This window comes from Branchiostoma floridae, chromosome 4 (assembly GCF_000003815.2).
Source record: "Branchiostoma floridae strain S238N-H82 chromosome 4, Bfl_VNyyK, whole genome shotgun sequence".
Classification (NCBI taxonomy): domain Eukaryota; kingdom Metazoa; phylum Chordata; class Leptocardii; order Amphioxiformes; family Branchiostomatidae; genus Branchiostoma; species Branchiostoma floridae.
In genome coordinates this window covers 22,118,287-22,136,861 of record NC_049982.1, presented here as the reverse complement: position 1 = coordinate 22,136,861, position 18,575 = coordinate 22,118,287, and the positions used below count along the sequence as shown (strand labels likewise).

Sequence of the window (18,575 nt, the reverse complement as noted above, 5' to 3'; positions counted from 1 at the left end):
TGTAGGACACTGTATTTGGAAGGCTGTAGGCTGCAGGTTTACTTGGAATGGTCCTTACTATTACATGTTAGACATTGAAAGAATGAAGAATAGATTGTCCTAACTTCTCCCTGTGAGGAATACATGGCAAAAAGGAAAATGTTTTGGCAGCAAATAGTTGATTCATTTGCCCAAATTTGGCTGTGCACTTTGTTGTGTGGAGTAAATTGTAATATTTAGGGCAATGATATCATTTGGAAACACTAACTTAAAAATATTGCTGCTGACCTTTGTAGTTGTAGATGTAATCCTTCATCCGAAATGTCAAGGTCACTTCATTATCCACTTTTATGGATTCATGCATGGACTTGCCTCTAGTGTGCATGGAGTCAATGTTGCTTTCATTCCTATCAATGATGACAATGATAGTAGATGATTTTGCAAGGATGAGGAACTCAAATCAGGCCTTAGATGAGTCACATCACTATTAAGTTCTATCATAGCACCAGGAGCAACCCCTGCCATCATATTAATAAAACATTTTTACCATTCAAAGGCTTGTAATGCAGACACCAGGAGGTATTTTGATACATCCTTCCCTGGTAGGTTATTTCTGGTGCAAAGGTTATTTTTGATCCTCGGAACTTCCTCCTGTTACCATAAAAGGAGAGTCATCTCCTGTCCTGTTCTGTATTTAATTGAAAGGTTGTGGTTTTGCTTCAGTGATGAAAGAGAGATAATCGAAGACATCTAAGAAAAGTCAGTCCCCATTTCCTTTTATGGGGGCATCTTTAACAAGATAACTTCTTACAAAGGTTCTGACAAGTGTATTGGACACCAAGGCATCTATCATACATTTACTGATTTTTCTCTAGCTCCTCTATGAAAGGTCAGCTCAGCATGAGCTTGTCTCAGCAGATTTCTAGACACTAAACATTACATCCTTCCCACTCCATTAACAAAGCGTCACTTCTGAGATACTGTTATTTATGTTACACCTGGGCTACAATAACGATTTGGGTGTTCTAGACAGGGTGATAACTTGCCGTATCACATTGGTTTATCACATAGGCTTTTGTCAATGGAATTGAATGCACTTAACATGCACCGAGAATCTGCAGAAGATTCAAATACCGGAGTTGGACTTTGGAATTACTTTTGTTACAATTTTTTTTGTTCCAGGGCACCAAATGTACACAATTTCTGGCACATTTCGTATTGAAACATGTTTTCTAGGGTGGGTATGACATAAATACAATACAACACGGTGCATTCCGCATCACATTATGTATTTCAGTGTATTCTGCATCCATGATGTGGAATATACTGTGTTGTATTCTATATATACATGTTTGATATGACTTTGTGCTTCGTGCAGAGTTGCACACGTCGGAAGCAGGAGGCCTGGAGTCTTTCCTACCCAGCAGCAGGACAGAGTTGGTGTGCTGACTTGCCTGGCTGCAGTCTGCATTGTACACTGTACACTTCCAAAACCTACAGAAAATACACAGATCAAATCATTAAACACAGAAGATGCACAGAGCAAATCACTTATCATCCAGTTGTTCTCATACAAACAACAGATTTTATACGTTGCTACTAACAGACAGTTTTATGGCTATGGTAGAATATGATTTTACAAATTCATACTTTTCTTGAGGCATTGGCAAAAGCTTGGAGAACTTCTGAAGACTTATTTAGATATCCTATTTCTTTCAGAACTGGTTTGACTTTGGGGACATTGATAGATAGGATGTATTTCATCTTCCACATCATCCCCTGGAATGTAATAATGCCTTTAATGTTGATTGGCAGTTTTCTGTCATTTTCGATTTCCAATGCATCCTTATTGTCAAAAGAGTTTTTGTCCCAATAAGTGATGATTAGGAGACAGTAGTGTACAGTGAATCCTTTCCTTCACTGTTAGATACTTAATAGAAAGCCTCTTCTGTAAGTACCACCCTCTTCAGCTGTTGTTGTCCATGGTGCTGAACTACTGACAGCTATTACTGTCCATGGTGGTGACTACTGACAGCTGTTACTGTCCATGGTGCTGAACTACTGACAGCTGTTACTGTCCGTTGTGCTGAACTACTGACAGCTGTTACTGTCCATGGTGCTGAACTACTTACAGCTGTTACTGTCTATGGTGCTGAACTACTGACAGTTGTTACTGTCCATGGTGCTGAATTACTGACAGCTGTTACCGTCCGTGGTGCTGAACTACTGACAGCTGTTAATGTCCTTGGTGCTGAACTACTGACAGCCGTCACTGTCCATAGTGCTGAATTACTGACAGCTGTTACTGTCCATGGTGCTGAACTACCAGGATCTTAAGATTCTTGTGTGAAAACTGCGCAGGGGTTAAGAATAAGAGAGAGTATTAATCCTTTTGTTTGAAACTACTGTTTTTAACTGATAGTTGGACCTTTATAATTCATGAGCAAATCTACTTTGATATACACCAATATTGCCTTCACTTCAGTTTGACACATCCTTGAGGCTAAAAGCTTGCCATGTAGTATTACAAGTTGGACTCTTTGATGTCAGTTCCTGCATTTGGAGAGTAATTAAATCAGACACGCTTCAGGCACCTATCAGATTCCATCCGCATTTCAAAGACTCCCTTTCAAAGACTCCCATCAGCTCTTGCCATTAGAAGTTATATCACTTTCATCTTGATACTTCTACCACTGTTTAAATTTTTACTTAAACCAGAGAGGCACCCCAGTCATAGTAAGAATGCGAGGAGCAAAGAAATTTATGGGGACATCACTCTGAATGTTACAGCTACAATTGACTCCTTGTGAGACATGTTTGATGGTCAGGACCTGGCAGGCCACATCCTGTTTTTGTTTGATGTATGGAGGCTTTTGAAGTGAGAATACAGGAAATATGCTTCAGGCTGATTACAGTCAAAGTGACATCAAAAGGAATGAAATAACGCTTGTAGGTTCAACAATTGCTGACATTGTTTGACATTTTTGGGAATATTAGTCAGACACATTTTTACCCTCCCAATTTTTGTAACTCTAAATGTTGAATTTTTGTTGTCCCTTTTACCCTTTACCTCATCATTGTTATGGGCTTTAAGCCAAGACAACATTCACTCATCTCCCCCAAGTATCCCTCCAAGTATCTGTCCCTCCAATGACGGTCTTGAAACTTAAAACCTTGCTATTGTAAATTACTGCTCTTCATATGTGTAAGATAGCTTTCTAGTGCTGCAAATGCAGAAATGTTTGCAGTTTTTGTGGTGGCCACTTCACCACAAACTTAAAAGCACCACACACATTTTTCCATTACAGTATGTAACTAAAGTCTATGGTGCTACTGCAAACTTAAAACCACAGGGAACACTCCATTTTCCCACTAACGCGAAATGAATTGTTTGTGTTGAATCCATGTTTTGTTACATGTGTATGTATAGTTTTAGCCATTTTTGCATCCTCTTCTCAAATGTTTGTGTGAAATCTGTGCAAAGATTGGATCCACCACTCAGAAAGAGAGTCCAAATCTAAGACACAACAAGTAAATCAACTTAGAAACCACAACAGCCTCTTGCTTCTATTCACACAAGCAACAAATGTCAGCTGCAGGATAAATACTGAATAAACAAACCTGTATGCTTCATTGAGAGTAGACCATGCACTTTTGTTGTTCTAAGTAACCTTTAAAACTCAAAGTTCAACATCTCTACCCTTAGATCCTAGAACATTGTTACATTTCAGCCTTCCAGCGTTAACATTACACGGTCCACACATGAAAGGGTACTGCATGAGTTTTATTTCATCTTTATCAAGAAGGGTTTACAAATGTGAACATGAAAGGTTGAAACGATCAAAGACAGGAAGCATTTCACACCAGGGAAAGGCCACCTGCTTCCTGAATGCCTGAGTAGTTAAATGTCAGTTAAGCCCTAGAAAGCGGCAGGTTCATCAGAGATCCCTCAACCTCCCTGACAAGGCAAATGGAATCACTTTGTAAGCCAAACGAATGCCAAGTAAGCTGAAACTCTGTTTTCAGAGATGAATTTAAATGACCTTGCACATATATGCACTTTATTACATGTACATTGTATAAAGTAACTGTCAGCCTTGTCAGTGGGACTTAAGTAGACAGACTACTGCTCTCTACTAAATATAGTCCATTACTGAATGTTAACCATGATTTGGCTGTGTAACAGGCACGCAAAGAATTTAAACGCAGGTAGTGAGCTCAAGATGACAGTGTCTGTTTACAACAGGACAATCAGCCCTCTTACACATCATGTGACAGTAAGACCAGACGGGCATACAGAAACCTGCAATAGCCTTGAAGAGGAGACGCAATGTCTGAAGAACAACAACATCAAAAACTCAGATAGTGGAAGTAATTTTGCTACATTGATCTGGTTATGCCAAGGACAGAAAATGCTCCTCTAACAGTGTCTGTGTCACGCAAAGGTTTATGACATTGCAACTAGACTGGTAAAACACAAAGGTAGCCACTAATGCAGAAGCAATGTCACCAAAAATATGGAGGATTAGATCTGGCAGGTAGACTGAGCAGACTGTGCACGCAAACAATTCAAATCCTTGTCTCTGTTATCCGGTTGGTGAAATTGGATGGGATCCGGGCACTTGTGTAATCATTTTTCCTGTGTGTGTCTCACAGTCACAATGGTGGAACATTGAACTGAATAATGATTTCTGATAACCCGAGCTGAATAGACACGCCTTAACGAAGTCCTCAATTTAGGTCACTGATGATCAACTTGTTATTTCTGAAAACACCTGCTGTAGTCATAATGATTGCAGGGGTGTTCCACAGCACCTACCCGGAGGACAGTTGATTTGAGTTCATTAAGAATATCACGTCACATGAAAGTGTTGCCTGCGTTACAAATTTTTCCTGTGTGGAATGCTGTCGCCCTGATTTGGCCACAGTTCCATCATGAATCTGATAAAACATGATGATGATATAGTGTCCTTGAATTTTGTAAGTGTAGAATCTCATTTGTCACTTGTTAATGAACACTCTCTAAGTCACAGTGGAGATGTCCACACTTCTGGTCTGACAATCAAGCAAGGAAATTGGGCCAATGGGGATACTAAAAATGAGGCTATAATTCACCTGTGATACCAGGAATATTATTAATAGTCTCTAGTTGCCTTGATATTCATTATTATAATAATAATAAACACATAAAAATTGTGCGTGATGTCAGGGATACATAAGTGTTGAGCACCATCTTTGACAAAATATAAATCTGGACTTTCATTTTTGGTTAAGCAAGTTGAATTAATTGACTTGTGCCATACAGAGCTTGAAGTCTTGTAGAAAGGACATGTAAAGCCCATGTTAGCCCTTCATCATTTATTCTCCTTGAACAGGACCTGTGGTTACGGTACAATTCCCCGAGGCGGGATGCCTCAAACCAGTCCTTTCTCCGAGTGCAGCCTTTAATCACTACAATGGGTTGTGTCACAGGACAGGTTTTCTGTTCAAGCTTGTGCAATTAGGATTTGAATCATTCTGTACATACATGTAATTATGCTGTCTGTTATCAACATTGCAATGGGAAACTCTGGTGGTGATTGAAATCGCCTAATAAGTATTTCTAGTGATAATGATAAAGCACCAAAAACGTAGTCACTAGGATAAAAGTGTACTGTATGTTATTCTGCCTTAGCTGTCATACCCACTGGGCTTTACTAAGGGTTGTGCCATAATGCACAGTTCACCATGATTACCTCAGTAATGGAAATCAAACATAGGAGATCTGTATGGCACAGCGGGTAGGGCACAGATGTGTCTCTAAAAGCCAGGCTTAGTATACTCGGGTGATAAGCATTTGTATGAATTTTCTCAATTTCATGTGATGTTATGAAAATTTGACATGCTTAATCATCAAATTGGTATGAAAATCATTGAATTTTGTGTGAGACATCCAAATGTCTGATCTCAACCAAAATAGATCTGTTGTAGTATATGTACAAATTTTGAATGGATGCTTGACAATTGGCTGATACTAGACTGGTATTATCCAGCAAACATTCCATATACAGCATGAAAAAAGCTGTTCATGCCTTTTATCTCTTTAGCACCAGTAGGATTTTGAAACACTTTCTGTGGTTATGAATCTTTGATGTTATTATCCCAAAGCACACATTCAAACATTTATTTTTAGTACTCATCCTCTAGAATGGACAAATGCAACAAAAAATCTGAAGACACCCTTATTGCCAGCTGCTTCTGTTCCTCTTCTAGATAGGAAGAAGAAAAGAGACAAAAATGGAGGCAGGGGTCAGATTACTCCTTCCCTTAAAAGAGTGGCAGATCATGTGTCCTGATGGCTGATCCATTGATTGTCAGGTGGGTAGTGGGGGGGTTGGGGGGGGGGGGGGGGGGTGGCGGTAGTTGATGGCTGAAATCATCATCCAACCATTATTCTGATTGCAGGTCTTTTTCAACATTTACACAGATCTTCTTTCTTATCAAAAACAACAAACTAAGCAACCAATTTCTCCTACATTCAATTGATACTTTTTCTTTAACCAGCAAAGTACTTTTTGGCATAAAGCTTACCTGGATACTGAATTATACTAAAAATTTCTCTTATGACAAACTGTTGTTTTTCTCATCAGCTGCCTTATTAATGGTTGTGAGGAACGTTCTGTCCTTGAACACAACATCTCCTCTCCTCTTTGATGATGAATAATGGCTGCCTTGACAGTATATTTTGTACTTTTGTATCTTCCCTCAGTGTACTAGTAATGCTACAAAAGAGCACAACCCTTACTCTCATACCTCCCAGTTTTCTGCAATATAGCAATCACATTTCCCTTCATCAGGTGTGCAGCCTGTATGTGGATTTTCAGTCCCAAACGTCAGCTTGAGAGGCAGGGAGTCAGGTTGCATTAGGCTAATGGGTGGAATGTTTGTTTGAAGCTGCCACATAAAATCAGGTTCCCACTTTGAAGTTTATTCTGGGGTTCTGCCAGCCAACTGAACAGAAGAAGAGTGGAACGGGACTATCTGAATATTACTGATGGATCAAAACTCGTTCAGTTCATTTCAGAAGGAACTCCTAACAGAAGCTGTTGAAGAGGCAAACCATTGACTGAGTGAGACAGTGAACCAAACTAGGCTGCCACACACACACACACCTCCTACATGATTAAAGGTTGTCCATGAAAAAAGTAAAGGTTGTTATTACCGACAAGTGAAGTGTGTTACTATAATTGTGCCCTAATGATAGTCCTCGACATTTCATGCCAGAACATCCAGTCAGCTACACACACACACACACACACACACAGACGGACAACCCCCTTTTACCTAGGGGACATATGTCTGACATATTTCTCCAGGTTTATGTGACAATCATAGTGGTTCTTGCTGGAAGCTAATGACAAGGGGTGAAGCCTTAGCCGTTAGAAAAGTCAGTTTACTGAAAAATATTATCTACATCATAAGTCCCTAACTTGCAGCTGCAAATGCCATGGATACAGCAGCATAAAACAGAAACATACAGAGAAGACCAGGTAACAATAGTGGGTCATTGATGATGACGCAAACCATGACGGTAAGTGCTATTATGCTGGTGGCTTGACTGACAGGTCCTGCTACTGAAAACAGTCTATTTTAAGAAAAGAACAAAGGATGGCAAATAAAGTGGTACGAATTTGCAACTTACAAAACGTACATTCACAGGAGCAGTTCATGTCAACAGTTGTCAACAAAGGTAAATTTCAAGCAAATCTTTCCATATCTATATTCGGTGCATTCCAAGAAACTCGAAAACCAGAGGCATGTTAGAACACTTGTCGGACCAGTCCATTTGTGTTGACCCATCCGGTTCCCACCTGCATGTAGTGCCAATCATGAACACCTGACCTACTTTACTAATTGTGGAGTCTTCTCCTGTGCCATACAATTCACACATTTCTAAGTTCAAGAAGACTTCCAGACATGCTTTGTTGGTAAATTTCTGCACTTATTTTCTAAAGAACTGTCCATATCACACTTGTGACACATGCTACAAAAACTGCATGTCATTGTTTACCCATAGGTCATGAGAATTGATACCTCCCTTATTGTACAATGTACCAGCACTGGTATTCAGTGGGTATGGTGTAGGATAGTGCTGGACAGAATGGGAGCATCTGAATCTATGGAGTTCCATACATTTCAATGGTTGTTATCCATGAACATACTTTTCATTCAACTGAAAGCTTTGGTTTGGTTTGGAAATGTGTTAAACTTTTCTGGAAATGGAGCAAAGCATAAGGTAGAGTCTGACTACAAATTAATGACAATCATCTGTGTAAATTCTACTTTGCCATAGGGTGCACAAAACAAGGATGAAAATGCTTAAATGATGGAATAATTAGCTAGTAATTCAGGTGATTGAAGGAGTAGTGTGACCCACACACTGTGTATTTACAGTGCAAGTGTCATTGATTATTCAATAGTGTTGCATTAGGTCATAGCAATTTATGTCAGCAAGTTTCTTTGCCATTTGTCTATCGCAGGGCTATATATTTCTATCGCAGGGCTATATATTTCTATCGCTAGCCTTTTAAATTTATTATGGTGAAACTTCCTGTAAGATTCACTATGCAACATTCCCATGGGACTATAGACAGAAAATGTGACATATTCAAAGTGGTTCGTAAGCAAGTTTTATAACTTTGCATCTCATCTCACCAGGATATGCCTTACACATCAGCAGTTAAGCAATAAATATGTGAGTTATCTATAAAACTTAAGCTAAAGGTCACTTTTTATTTCTAATCCCTTTGTAAATTGCATGTCTGTGAGAATTAGAGGCAGCAGCACACGTATGCCTGTGCAATGGCGTGTGGCATATCTTGTGAAGCACCATTGTGCAGTGCAGCCCAACTGGAACAGCCTAATCTGCAGAGCCTTAGCAACAGGTAACCACGCAGCTCACTCTCTGGGTTTAACCAAGGTCACTTTCTTTGCCATGTTGTTGTTTTCAGTCTCATCATCATCCTTTTATGTAGATAATACAAACAGATCTGGTATCTAAGGTAGGCTCAGAGCATACATTAAGTACTAGGGAAGGGTTTGGTCTGCGACTTTTTGTGCCATTCAGGCATGTTTTAGACCACGTTTTGGAGTGGAGAATTGTGTTGGGGAACCAGATTATGACTAGCTATGAGTCTTTCTCCCTGTTAAGCTCTACTTAAGGGACATAGATGCAAAACCTCAACACAAAATGCACTCAAAGTGGCCTGTATGTAAACTGGTATCTTAATGCCACCTGTACCTGTACAATGTGTCATACATATTGGGCAACCTGAGTGTGTAGTAGTTTTGCTGTAGGTTGGTCTATGTTGTGTCTAGTTTGCAAAGTTGAAAGTTTGTTCAGCTTTCTCATACCTAACATCTCAATAGCCTTAAGTGTTGTCTAATTGTTGAGGACAGGAAGCCAGAGTACAGGTGGGCTGAGAGGTGACGTCATCACGGTAATCAGCTGTTTTATCCTGAACAATAATCATTTCCCTCGAAGAGTAACCTAATTCTTTTTTTAAAACAACACAAAATATGCTAGACGAACACTGATCATGTGTGATGCTGGATTACATCTTACTTGATGCTGGATTACACCTACAACTCCAGTTTAAATTCAGTGCCTGCAAAGTACTACTGACTTTCTGTGGTGCAGTTGCTCCGATTGACAGACCCTTAGCCTCATATTATGTACATCATAAGTAAACCACAGCAAACAAGAATCTAAAAATATACTAAAGAAATTCTACACCTTTTCATTTTCCTTCACTTACTTCCAATGTTTAATGTGGTCATTTGAAGAGAAAGACAAAGTGTATTGAGAAAAAGGTTTGACCACATGCACAGTGTGTTTTAAAATGCTTTTTTTTTCATATACAAAATGTAGTTAGTGCCTGCAAATGTACATCAGTGCAGCAAGGCACCTGCATCACTTTCCATTCCAAACAAAATGGTTTCCAAACATAGCTGGTTTAAGAGGAGGATTACACCAGTACTTATCAGCTAAGCTGCTAGGCAATAACGCAGGTAAAAAGGTACAGATAAAGGCAATTGTATAACCTTTTTTATGCCATAGGGGCAATGGGCCGGGTTATCTACTATATCTGGGGCATGTTATTGGGAGGCAGAACCCATCCCTCTCCTCCCACTGCCTTTTATCTCTGTAACTGATGTCAGGTACATCATTTCTTCACCTGGGTGGTGTGAGGGAAGTCATGTTATGTGCCTTTTCCAAAGTGCACAACATTGGTGACATGTCAAGGGACGTATTGGTTTTGGGCCAAACACCCTAATTGTTGAGCCAATATGACACAATCCATGAGGTACAGATTATAGTACGTTGCCAACTTGGTACTGACAGTTTGGCACTTCAGGTGGGTCCCAGGTAGAGCACCCAACTCCAATTTTGTCAATAATGTTGGTCCCAAATATGTTACCAATGATCGGCACTTCTCACACTGAGTAGTGAGAGTTGTGTTGTATTCGGCTGTCCTGCTACAGATACTGACAATGCACCTAGAAGTCCAGCACCATGACAGTAGGGTTCAGTGGGTTGTGAAACTGTCCTTGGTCTCTTTTCCTGGACACAATATTTACCTGTGATTACATGCTACGATGGACATGAAAAGTAAGAATTGTCAGGCGCTTTGGCCCTTTAACAACTTGGCCCATGTCCAGTCAGACCACCTCGGTCCAATACCCTAGTCCAGTCAGTCCAACACCCTAACCCAAAACCTGACCCTATACCTAATCCTAACCCTTACTGAGTTGATAGAGTGTTGAGCCGAGTTAGTATCACGGGCCAAATTGTCATAATCAATACTTGCCCACCTGTTAGATTGCTATCTAACTCTCAGGATAGCAGTGCCTATACAGCAAATGGAGTGCCTGATTGTATATTTCAAGTGTTTGAATGTTGCAATGCACCATCAAAGTAATATGACTTGTAATTATTGCACAACAACAAGAGGATTAACCCCTCTGTCAGAATTGTAAATTATCATCATAAATGAAGGTTGTAAATGAAGGTCGTAAATAAAGGTCTATTGAGGCCAAGGCTGAACTGTTTGAAGGGCGTATTGTATAATGGAATCTTTAAAAAAATATTTGCCTTAAACAGTGAGTTTCTGAATCAAGATTGGGTAATATAAATGGAATTGAAGTATGTTTGTACAGAAGTCAAGTTTTTAAAGGACATTGATGTGTTTGCCATGCCATGCTACATATATAAAAAAAATGTTTTAAAACTTGGCTTTGTTCCACCTTATCTGTATCATAGGCAAGCGTGTTTATTGTGCTTTACAATAATGATATCCCTTTTGGTATGATCATTTATTTTTTAGATGAGCAACAGGTACATACTGTGGGAGTGGGTTGCAAAAACAAAGTGCCCAGATTTTCTTGATAAGTTTCCAATTTTCCTTGTTCGACTTTTCTGAGAGTTAAGTATTTTATAGCTCAGGTTAAATAATCAATGTCAATAGAAAGTCCTCTTTACATTCAGAAACTGTCATAAAAACACCAGTACACAGCATAAAGAACTAGAGTTCGGGGACCTCATACCTCCATGAAATATTTATTGCTTTTTTGTGGATAGTATGTATGTTTATGGTCGGTTGTATTTGAGAGTAATGGTTATAAATGTTATGGGAAAGAAGTGGTGTATTCATTTAATGACACAGAGAATGTCCATCTGATAAGTAATTATTAAAATGTGACACTTAATTGTGTAATGTGTGTTTAAGAGGTCGACGGCATATGGTAGCGTGGCGTTCCTGAAGCGTGATGTTTGGCATTTAAACTGTCTAAGGTTGTCAGCATTATGAGGTTATACTATGTGCCTCAGAGCGGTGTGGTGGGAGGAAGTTGGGAAAGTTAGAAAGAAGAAGGGATTTGGCAAACTTTAGTCCGAGATCTTTACGTCTTACCTGCAGAAGTATGCAATTTATAGAAATTAATAGTTGATTAGCATTTATAATGAGGATCTCCTACTATTACAATGTGTTCCACAATAGGACCTTGATAAATGTAAGATATGTTGTATATGAAAGGTGGAACATGTACAGATATCATTCATGCAAATAAGGGCCTAATTTGCATAATCAATGCAAAGTGTGATAATTACAATGCATCTTAGTTTTTCATACTGCCACATATCTATGATGTTAATATTGTTAAGGGCAGCTTTACTTATTGACCTGAAGGCACATACAGACATAGAATTACAAAATGTAGGTACAGTGAAGTTTTAGTTTGAACTTACTGCTGGCTGGTTATTTTTCAAACCACAGTTGAAGGGCTTGTTTGGATTCAGAGCCCTGCTTCACTTATGCCCAGACTGTCATTAAGGTCTCATTGATGTATTACTCCGCGAGTGGGTACCCTAAAAGAGATCCGAGCCAAAAATGAACAGCTGCACGGACGCATGTTTTTAGCGGTGAGAAATTCCCTTTTAGCCAGAGGAACTGATCTCAAAAGTTAGATTGGTGAAAGCTTATTTGTAACTGAATAAATTAGCAGGTAAAGTTTTGCAGCCGCGCGCTAGGTCGGAGGTACACAGTCGTGGGTTCTGAGTGGTGCGGTTGTACACTAGCAGCGAAAAAGTGCCTTTTGTGGGGATTGACTAATCGTAGTTTGTAATTGCTATAAAAAAAGTTCCTACGTATAGTTTACGTTGCCAATTTTTTCCCACGATATAGGGTAAATGTGCTCTACATAGAATGAAAAATCTGCTGAAATTTCACGTAGCTTCATTATAAACGCGCCCATTTAAACCACGAATTATAACATAGAAGTCTATGGGAAGAAGAAAATCATCAATGAGACCTTAATCACAGCAGCTGCCTGGCCGCAACTGCCAACTGTTAGCTGCTGTCTACATGGCCCACGGGTGATTAATTACCTGACCTACATACGTCACCGGGACATGCCTGTTCCAATATTTCACAGATATAGGGGTGATTTCTGATATTATTACATCGATTTTAACGACAGATACGGCTCCCAAAATCTCATCGATTCGAGCTTTCATCACACCCCACCAACACAACAAGTATGAAACCAATCCATCCAGCCGTTCTTGAGTAATCATCTACACAGACAGAGACACATAACAGAAAATATAACCTCCATTCCATGACATTTCATGGAGGTAACAATAAATACTCTTACAGGTCATTTGGGGACAGGTGAGCTTGGGGGAACACATGAAGACTGTCAATGAAAGTGTTTTATTCTAAGTATTATGCACCATGATGTCAGTTTACCCTCAGCAAGAATGTGAATTTGAATTTGTTCCATGTCCTCTTTAATGCAGTAAAAGTGATTACAAGGAGGACAATGCCATGTTGCTATGGCTACACTGTGATGGGGAAATGTCATGTCACTTTGGTTATTATGTTCTGAAGAGCACTTGACCCTACTTCCCCCAAACCCAGCCTCATGGTGTGCACAGGTAATGCGTTCTACCTGCACACCCACAGAACAAAGCCTGGTGATGCACCAAACGTGAGATGACAGCTCGACATGCTCAGGTCTTGTCACGGGATGCTTTTATGTCAGTTTTGTTTCATCTCACAAAGGCACTGCAGGACAAGGAGCCATAGTGTCTGGACCACCTGATCATGATAATCTTTGAGTGGTTGTTTGCCATAAAACAATTACAAATATTTGTCTCAAATATTTGAATCTTGGCAACTTTGGTTCTTTTGTTTTTGTTTGAATTTGACTTACTTGGTAAGTAAGAAAAAAACATTTTGGTTTGTGAATCTTATATATTAAAAGAACCAATGTAGGGCTTGTATTTAGAAAAAACACTTTGTTGAGGAACTAGCTCTGTTTATGTTTCCTTGTGAGAGCTGAGACCAGTCCTCCTAACTTTACATACATTCTACATGTGACTGGAACGTCTACATGTAGAATCAGAGTTAGTCGGACTTACTTGTGGTTATGGTGCTGAGGATGAACTCGTGCGGATCCTGTTCAGGGAGATGTCAGTCTGTGACAGCGGTCGTAACCTTGGGAAACTTCCTCCCTTCTCCAGACGGGGCGTGGTGAGCTCCTGTCCCGACGACTCCACCGGGGTCTCCCGGTCCCACAGGCGGGGCGTGGTCAGCTCCTGTCCCGCCGACTCCCCCGTGGCCTCCCCGTCAGACTCCTCCTCCTGGGACATCTCCGTCCCGCTGTCGTTCCCTCCCCCCTCATCCACGTCGCACTTCTTACTCCCGCTAAGGAGCATGTCAGGAGACTTCATGCCCGACTCTAAGGAGCTGAAGTCGGCTGCCTGGATGGACAGTCTCTCCTGACTCGACACGTGATAGTGGAGACCCTCACTTGTGGAGAACAGCACCGGCACGTTAAAGGTCGGACTGGTCGGGAGTCTCGCTTTGGAATGTCTCAGCTCCTGGTCAAAGGCCACTTGCGTGGTGAGTGTGTTATCTTTGGCAGAGTCTATGATAGAATTGCTTTTCCTGCACAAGACCATGTCTTTAAAGGCTTGTCCCAGCTCCTTTTTCTTACTAAAAGCAACGATTGGCAAGAAAACAGCATGGCTGAACATGAGCCAGACTAGAGTGGTGTCTACTTGGCTGGCGTAGTCCAAGTCGGCCTGAGAGGCGGTGTACACGTGGATGAGCGCTGTCATGATGTAGGGTGCCCTGAGGACGATAAAGGACACCACTATCATCCCTGTTAGCTTGGCTATGTCCACCTCAGCCCAGAAGGCCTGGTCGTGCGGCAGCACTGCGTCCGTGTACTGGAACTGGCCCATCGCCTTGACACGGCTCCGCTCCGACACGATGTACTTGAGGATGACGCAGAACGCCATGATGATCATCAGCAAGGGCAGGAGGAAGCAGAAGATGGACACCACCACGACGTACGCCAGCGAGTCGTGGGGCGACAGCGAACATAGGAACCGGGCGCTGTAGTACACAGAGGTAGGCGTGCCGATGAGGATGCAGAGGGAGAAGGCCAGGCTGTGAGCCCAGGTGTACCCGAGCACGGCCCCTGCGCGAAGAGGGGACGCCAGCACGCTGTACTGCAGAGGTTCACGCAGGGCCATCACCCGGTCCCAACACATCGTGCAGATCAGCAGGATAAGCTCGATGTTTATAAACTGCACGAAGAAGGAGTTGAACTGACAGGGGAGAATTGTGGCGGTACTGTTGAGAGGTAGACCATCCGCAGCCGTGGTGGAAGCCAGCACGAAGGGGATGTTCAGAAGACAGTCCGCTAGGTTCGTCGTGGCCAGGTTGATGAGGAAGATATTGAAGACGACATTGCGGAGTCTCTCGGCGCTGGCGATGGTCGCGATCAGGAGACTATTTCCCAGAAGGCCGAGTAGAAGGAACAAGGCCAGGAAGAGACCCCGTGCGGCTACCGCCCCGTCCACGGCCGCGCTGTCGGTGGTGTTGAGATCCTGCACGGGGGACGGCGAACTGTTGGTCCCGACCAGGTTGGCAGTGGCGGGGGTCAGCGTCGGGGCCGAGGTGCTGAGCGCTTCCGTGAACGCCGTGGTGAATGAGGTATTCGCCATGTCGACCTGGATACGGCGCAGGTGGAAGGTGCGCAGGGCAGGGGTGGCTCAGACGCACCGCCGGCCGCCAGGCTTCTCTGTCCGTCCGTCCTACCGGCCCAGCAGGTGAGCTATCCCGGGAACATCTCACCTCATCTCTGCCGCTCGGAACGTGGATATGTTAGGTACGAACGTGCCACCCAACAAGGAACCTGTCACAAACACTGGAGAAATGGCGGCGATAAATACAGTATACCACACTGCGCTGGGGCCAAAGGTGTCTGTTGACTATGCAAATGAGCCGCCCTGACGTGGTAACCAATCAGGTAGAACACCTGAGACAACCAGTCGACCGACTTCCGGATTTCTGAAACACACACCCAAGACACGTTTTGGTATCTTCCAAGGATCGTCTTCTCTTTGTAGCTTTCAGATGAACGTACATATGAAAACAATCTAATGGATTTAATTGTAATAGAAGTAATCCAAACATGAAACAAGACGTATACCTTAGCCTTCCCTGTCCGTTCACGACTATTTCCCGGTCGCGAGGAATTCGAAGCTCATATAACGTTATATCCCTAGATCCCATGTAAAGCTGAGCGCCAAGCTGTTGATGACATGCCTCACGGCGTTGACTATATGTGACGTGAAAAATCTTGGGACTGCCTGGAGGTGCCAGAACTCAGTAGCACAGCCTGGAGGATGTATTAGAGGGCAAGGGTACTTCTTTTCTTGACGCAAACAGTCGTAGAACTCAATCTTAGTCGTGTAGAAATGTTGTCTCGACGAAAAACAACACTGTACCATCGTCATTATGTCACTATGGAAACTGAACATGAAACATACCAGACGGGTACACACACAAAAGGTCAGTACACATCGACCTTCACTTTCTCGATAAAAGCGTGAATTTTCTTAATCTGTGTGATTGCGAACATCATTATTGATTAGAAACTGCAAAACAACAACAATTAAATGAAAAGAAAACAGTAATCACGTGATTTGTATTTTTCTTATTGTATATTTTGTTTGCAATGATATTATTAGGGCAACACGCCATAAAAGTGCAAAACATATGCCCTACGATCCTCCTGTAAGAAAGACAGGTCAGAGTTTGATTTGGTGGAAGATGGCATTTCACATCACATCACATCAGTGGTGGGCACTTTGCTTGTGGACGGTCTGATCAATCAAATACTCACAGATTTCCGTCTCGTTATAACGTTAATGGTCGCTGCTTTTTGAAAATGTCGATGCCACATCACAGGACGATGCACTTTAAATTTATCACATTAATGAATGAAAGACCTTTATCAGCGTGTACATTCATGTCTCGACGGGCTAGACACAGATCGTTATAGTATGACGCAACAGACATATAAAGGAAAGTACAAACAACAATACATGAGCTAACTATACAAAGGTATTATAATAAGCTAATAGAAAATTCAACATCTTCTCGCTTCTTTGTGCATGTGTAGATGTAGGAACAGATAATGTTTCTCATACAAGGTTCGTCTAAGCGCATTCGACATTTATCCGTGTTCAAGGTACGGAAACTCTTTGATACAGCTGTAGAGCACAATAAGTTGAATAAGTACGGAAATTCTTCTTTGATACAGCTATAAAGCACAATTTTTTCCTTGTTATACAATTAACAGTCGTCTAAGATAAATTTTCGTTCATCTTCTACTTGATGTAGGTCACAGTATTGACAAACTCTATGCTGCGTTAAAAAAACGTTAACACCGTGATGTTTCATGGCCTGTGATAGAATCGGGCTTTTTCAACCTGGTTTCGAACCCTAGCGGATGCAATTTTTCGTCTCACTAATTTCCATACCATTTTGCACGATGCTGAGATTTTCATTTGTACTTTGAATGTTGCTTCTTTTACGTTTTGCCTCTTGTCAAAGTTATAATGTGGCACTGACATTTTCAAACCGCAACGGTAAACGACCGTCTGCGAGACAGAATCGCGCGTCGGAGCAGGTTCTATCTGAAGCAAGGGTAGTCCCGCTGCCATGGAATATTTAGGTTGTTCCGGGAAAACCACCATTTTTTTCTAACGCACTCTTTCTACAAACGGGAATTTGACAAACGCCAACTGATGGTTGTATTCTTGTGAATGCTATTGTATCTACAAGTGTGCCACGATTAATACACTTATCGTGGAATTATGCTTTGCAGGATACGCGCACACAATCGCAAATATTTGTGTTCTGTCTGAATAAAAGTGTCCTGTTATTGATTTAAGGAAACGTCATAGCATCACACTATCAATAACTGGCTTACGGTATATGTTTCATTGTCACACTGTGGATTATTTCGTCTTTCACCACAATTTCAAACATGTCAGAAATTTGTTACGTTTTGCAGTTATGAAACATTTTTTTCAAAGATTATTGTTTTTGATCTTGTGTATGTTTGTTCTAGTGTGTGTTGGCAGTTATTGGAATATTTGCACAGTATTAGGATGTGAGGTAGAGAATGGTGTAACTGTAGATTTGTAGGATGGGAAGAATAGTGCCCGGCAATTTGGACACAGGAAGGCAAGAAAATGTAGATAGAATTAGCGAGAAATTCACAATGATGAATGAAACGCGAAAGTCACAAAAAATACTCTATATGTTTCATGGATGTATCAGACGTTTGATGTCTAGTTAGATTCTGTAACACATATGCATGGTACAACTACAACATCAAGTTTTGATTGCGCCTTGATAGATCCTGTTAAACCGAAACCGAAGCTTCCTGTATCCGTGCCGGAGCGCGGAGTCACGTCACGTCAGCAGCCCGCCTCAGGGTTTCCTGTGTGTGTCATGCCGTGTGTAATGTTGGATACACTTGTCAGGCGCCGTTACCTCACTTCCTGGTCACTGAAGCGTATTTTCTGGTTGCTACGATAAATTACGCCATGACCCGTTTTACCGTCAGAACTTAAGACATGAAAAGGGCTCAGACATGTCAAAAGAAATTAGATACAGAACCAACCACTTCAGGGACTCGCCAACTTTGTACCATGTCAGACCTATGTGTGCAGTACATTCATTCAT

General features: G+C 41.5%; 1 protein-coding gene across 1 annotated transcript; it reads right to left on the bottom strand.

The window, feature by feature from the left end:
- Nucleotides 1-179: 179 nt before the first annotated feature.
- LOC118414001 (G-protein coupled receptor 161-like) lies at nucleotides 180-16,506 on the bottom strand. The gene is made up of 2 exons (XM_035817708.1): nucleotides 13,943-16,506; nucleotides 180-1,473 (listed from the first exon to the last, which is right to left on the bottom strand). The coding sequence occupies exon 1, from the start codon at nucleotides 15,536-15,538 to the stop codon at nucleotides 13,949-13,951; it is 1,590 nt and encodes a 529-aa protein (XP_035673601.1). The 5' UTR covers nucleotides 15,539-16,506; the 3' UTR covers nucleotides 180-1,473; nucleotides 13,943-13,948.
- Nucleotides 16,507-18,575: the final 2,069 nt, after the last annotated feature.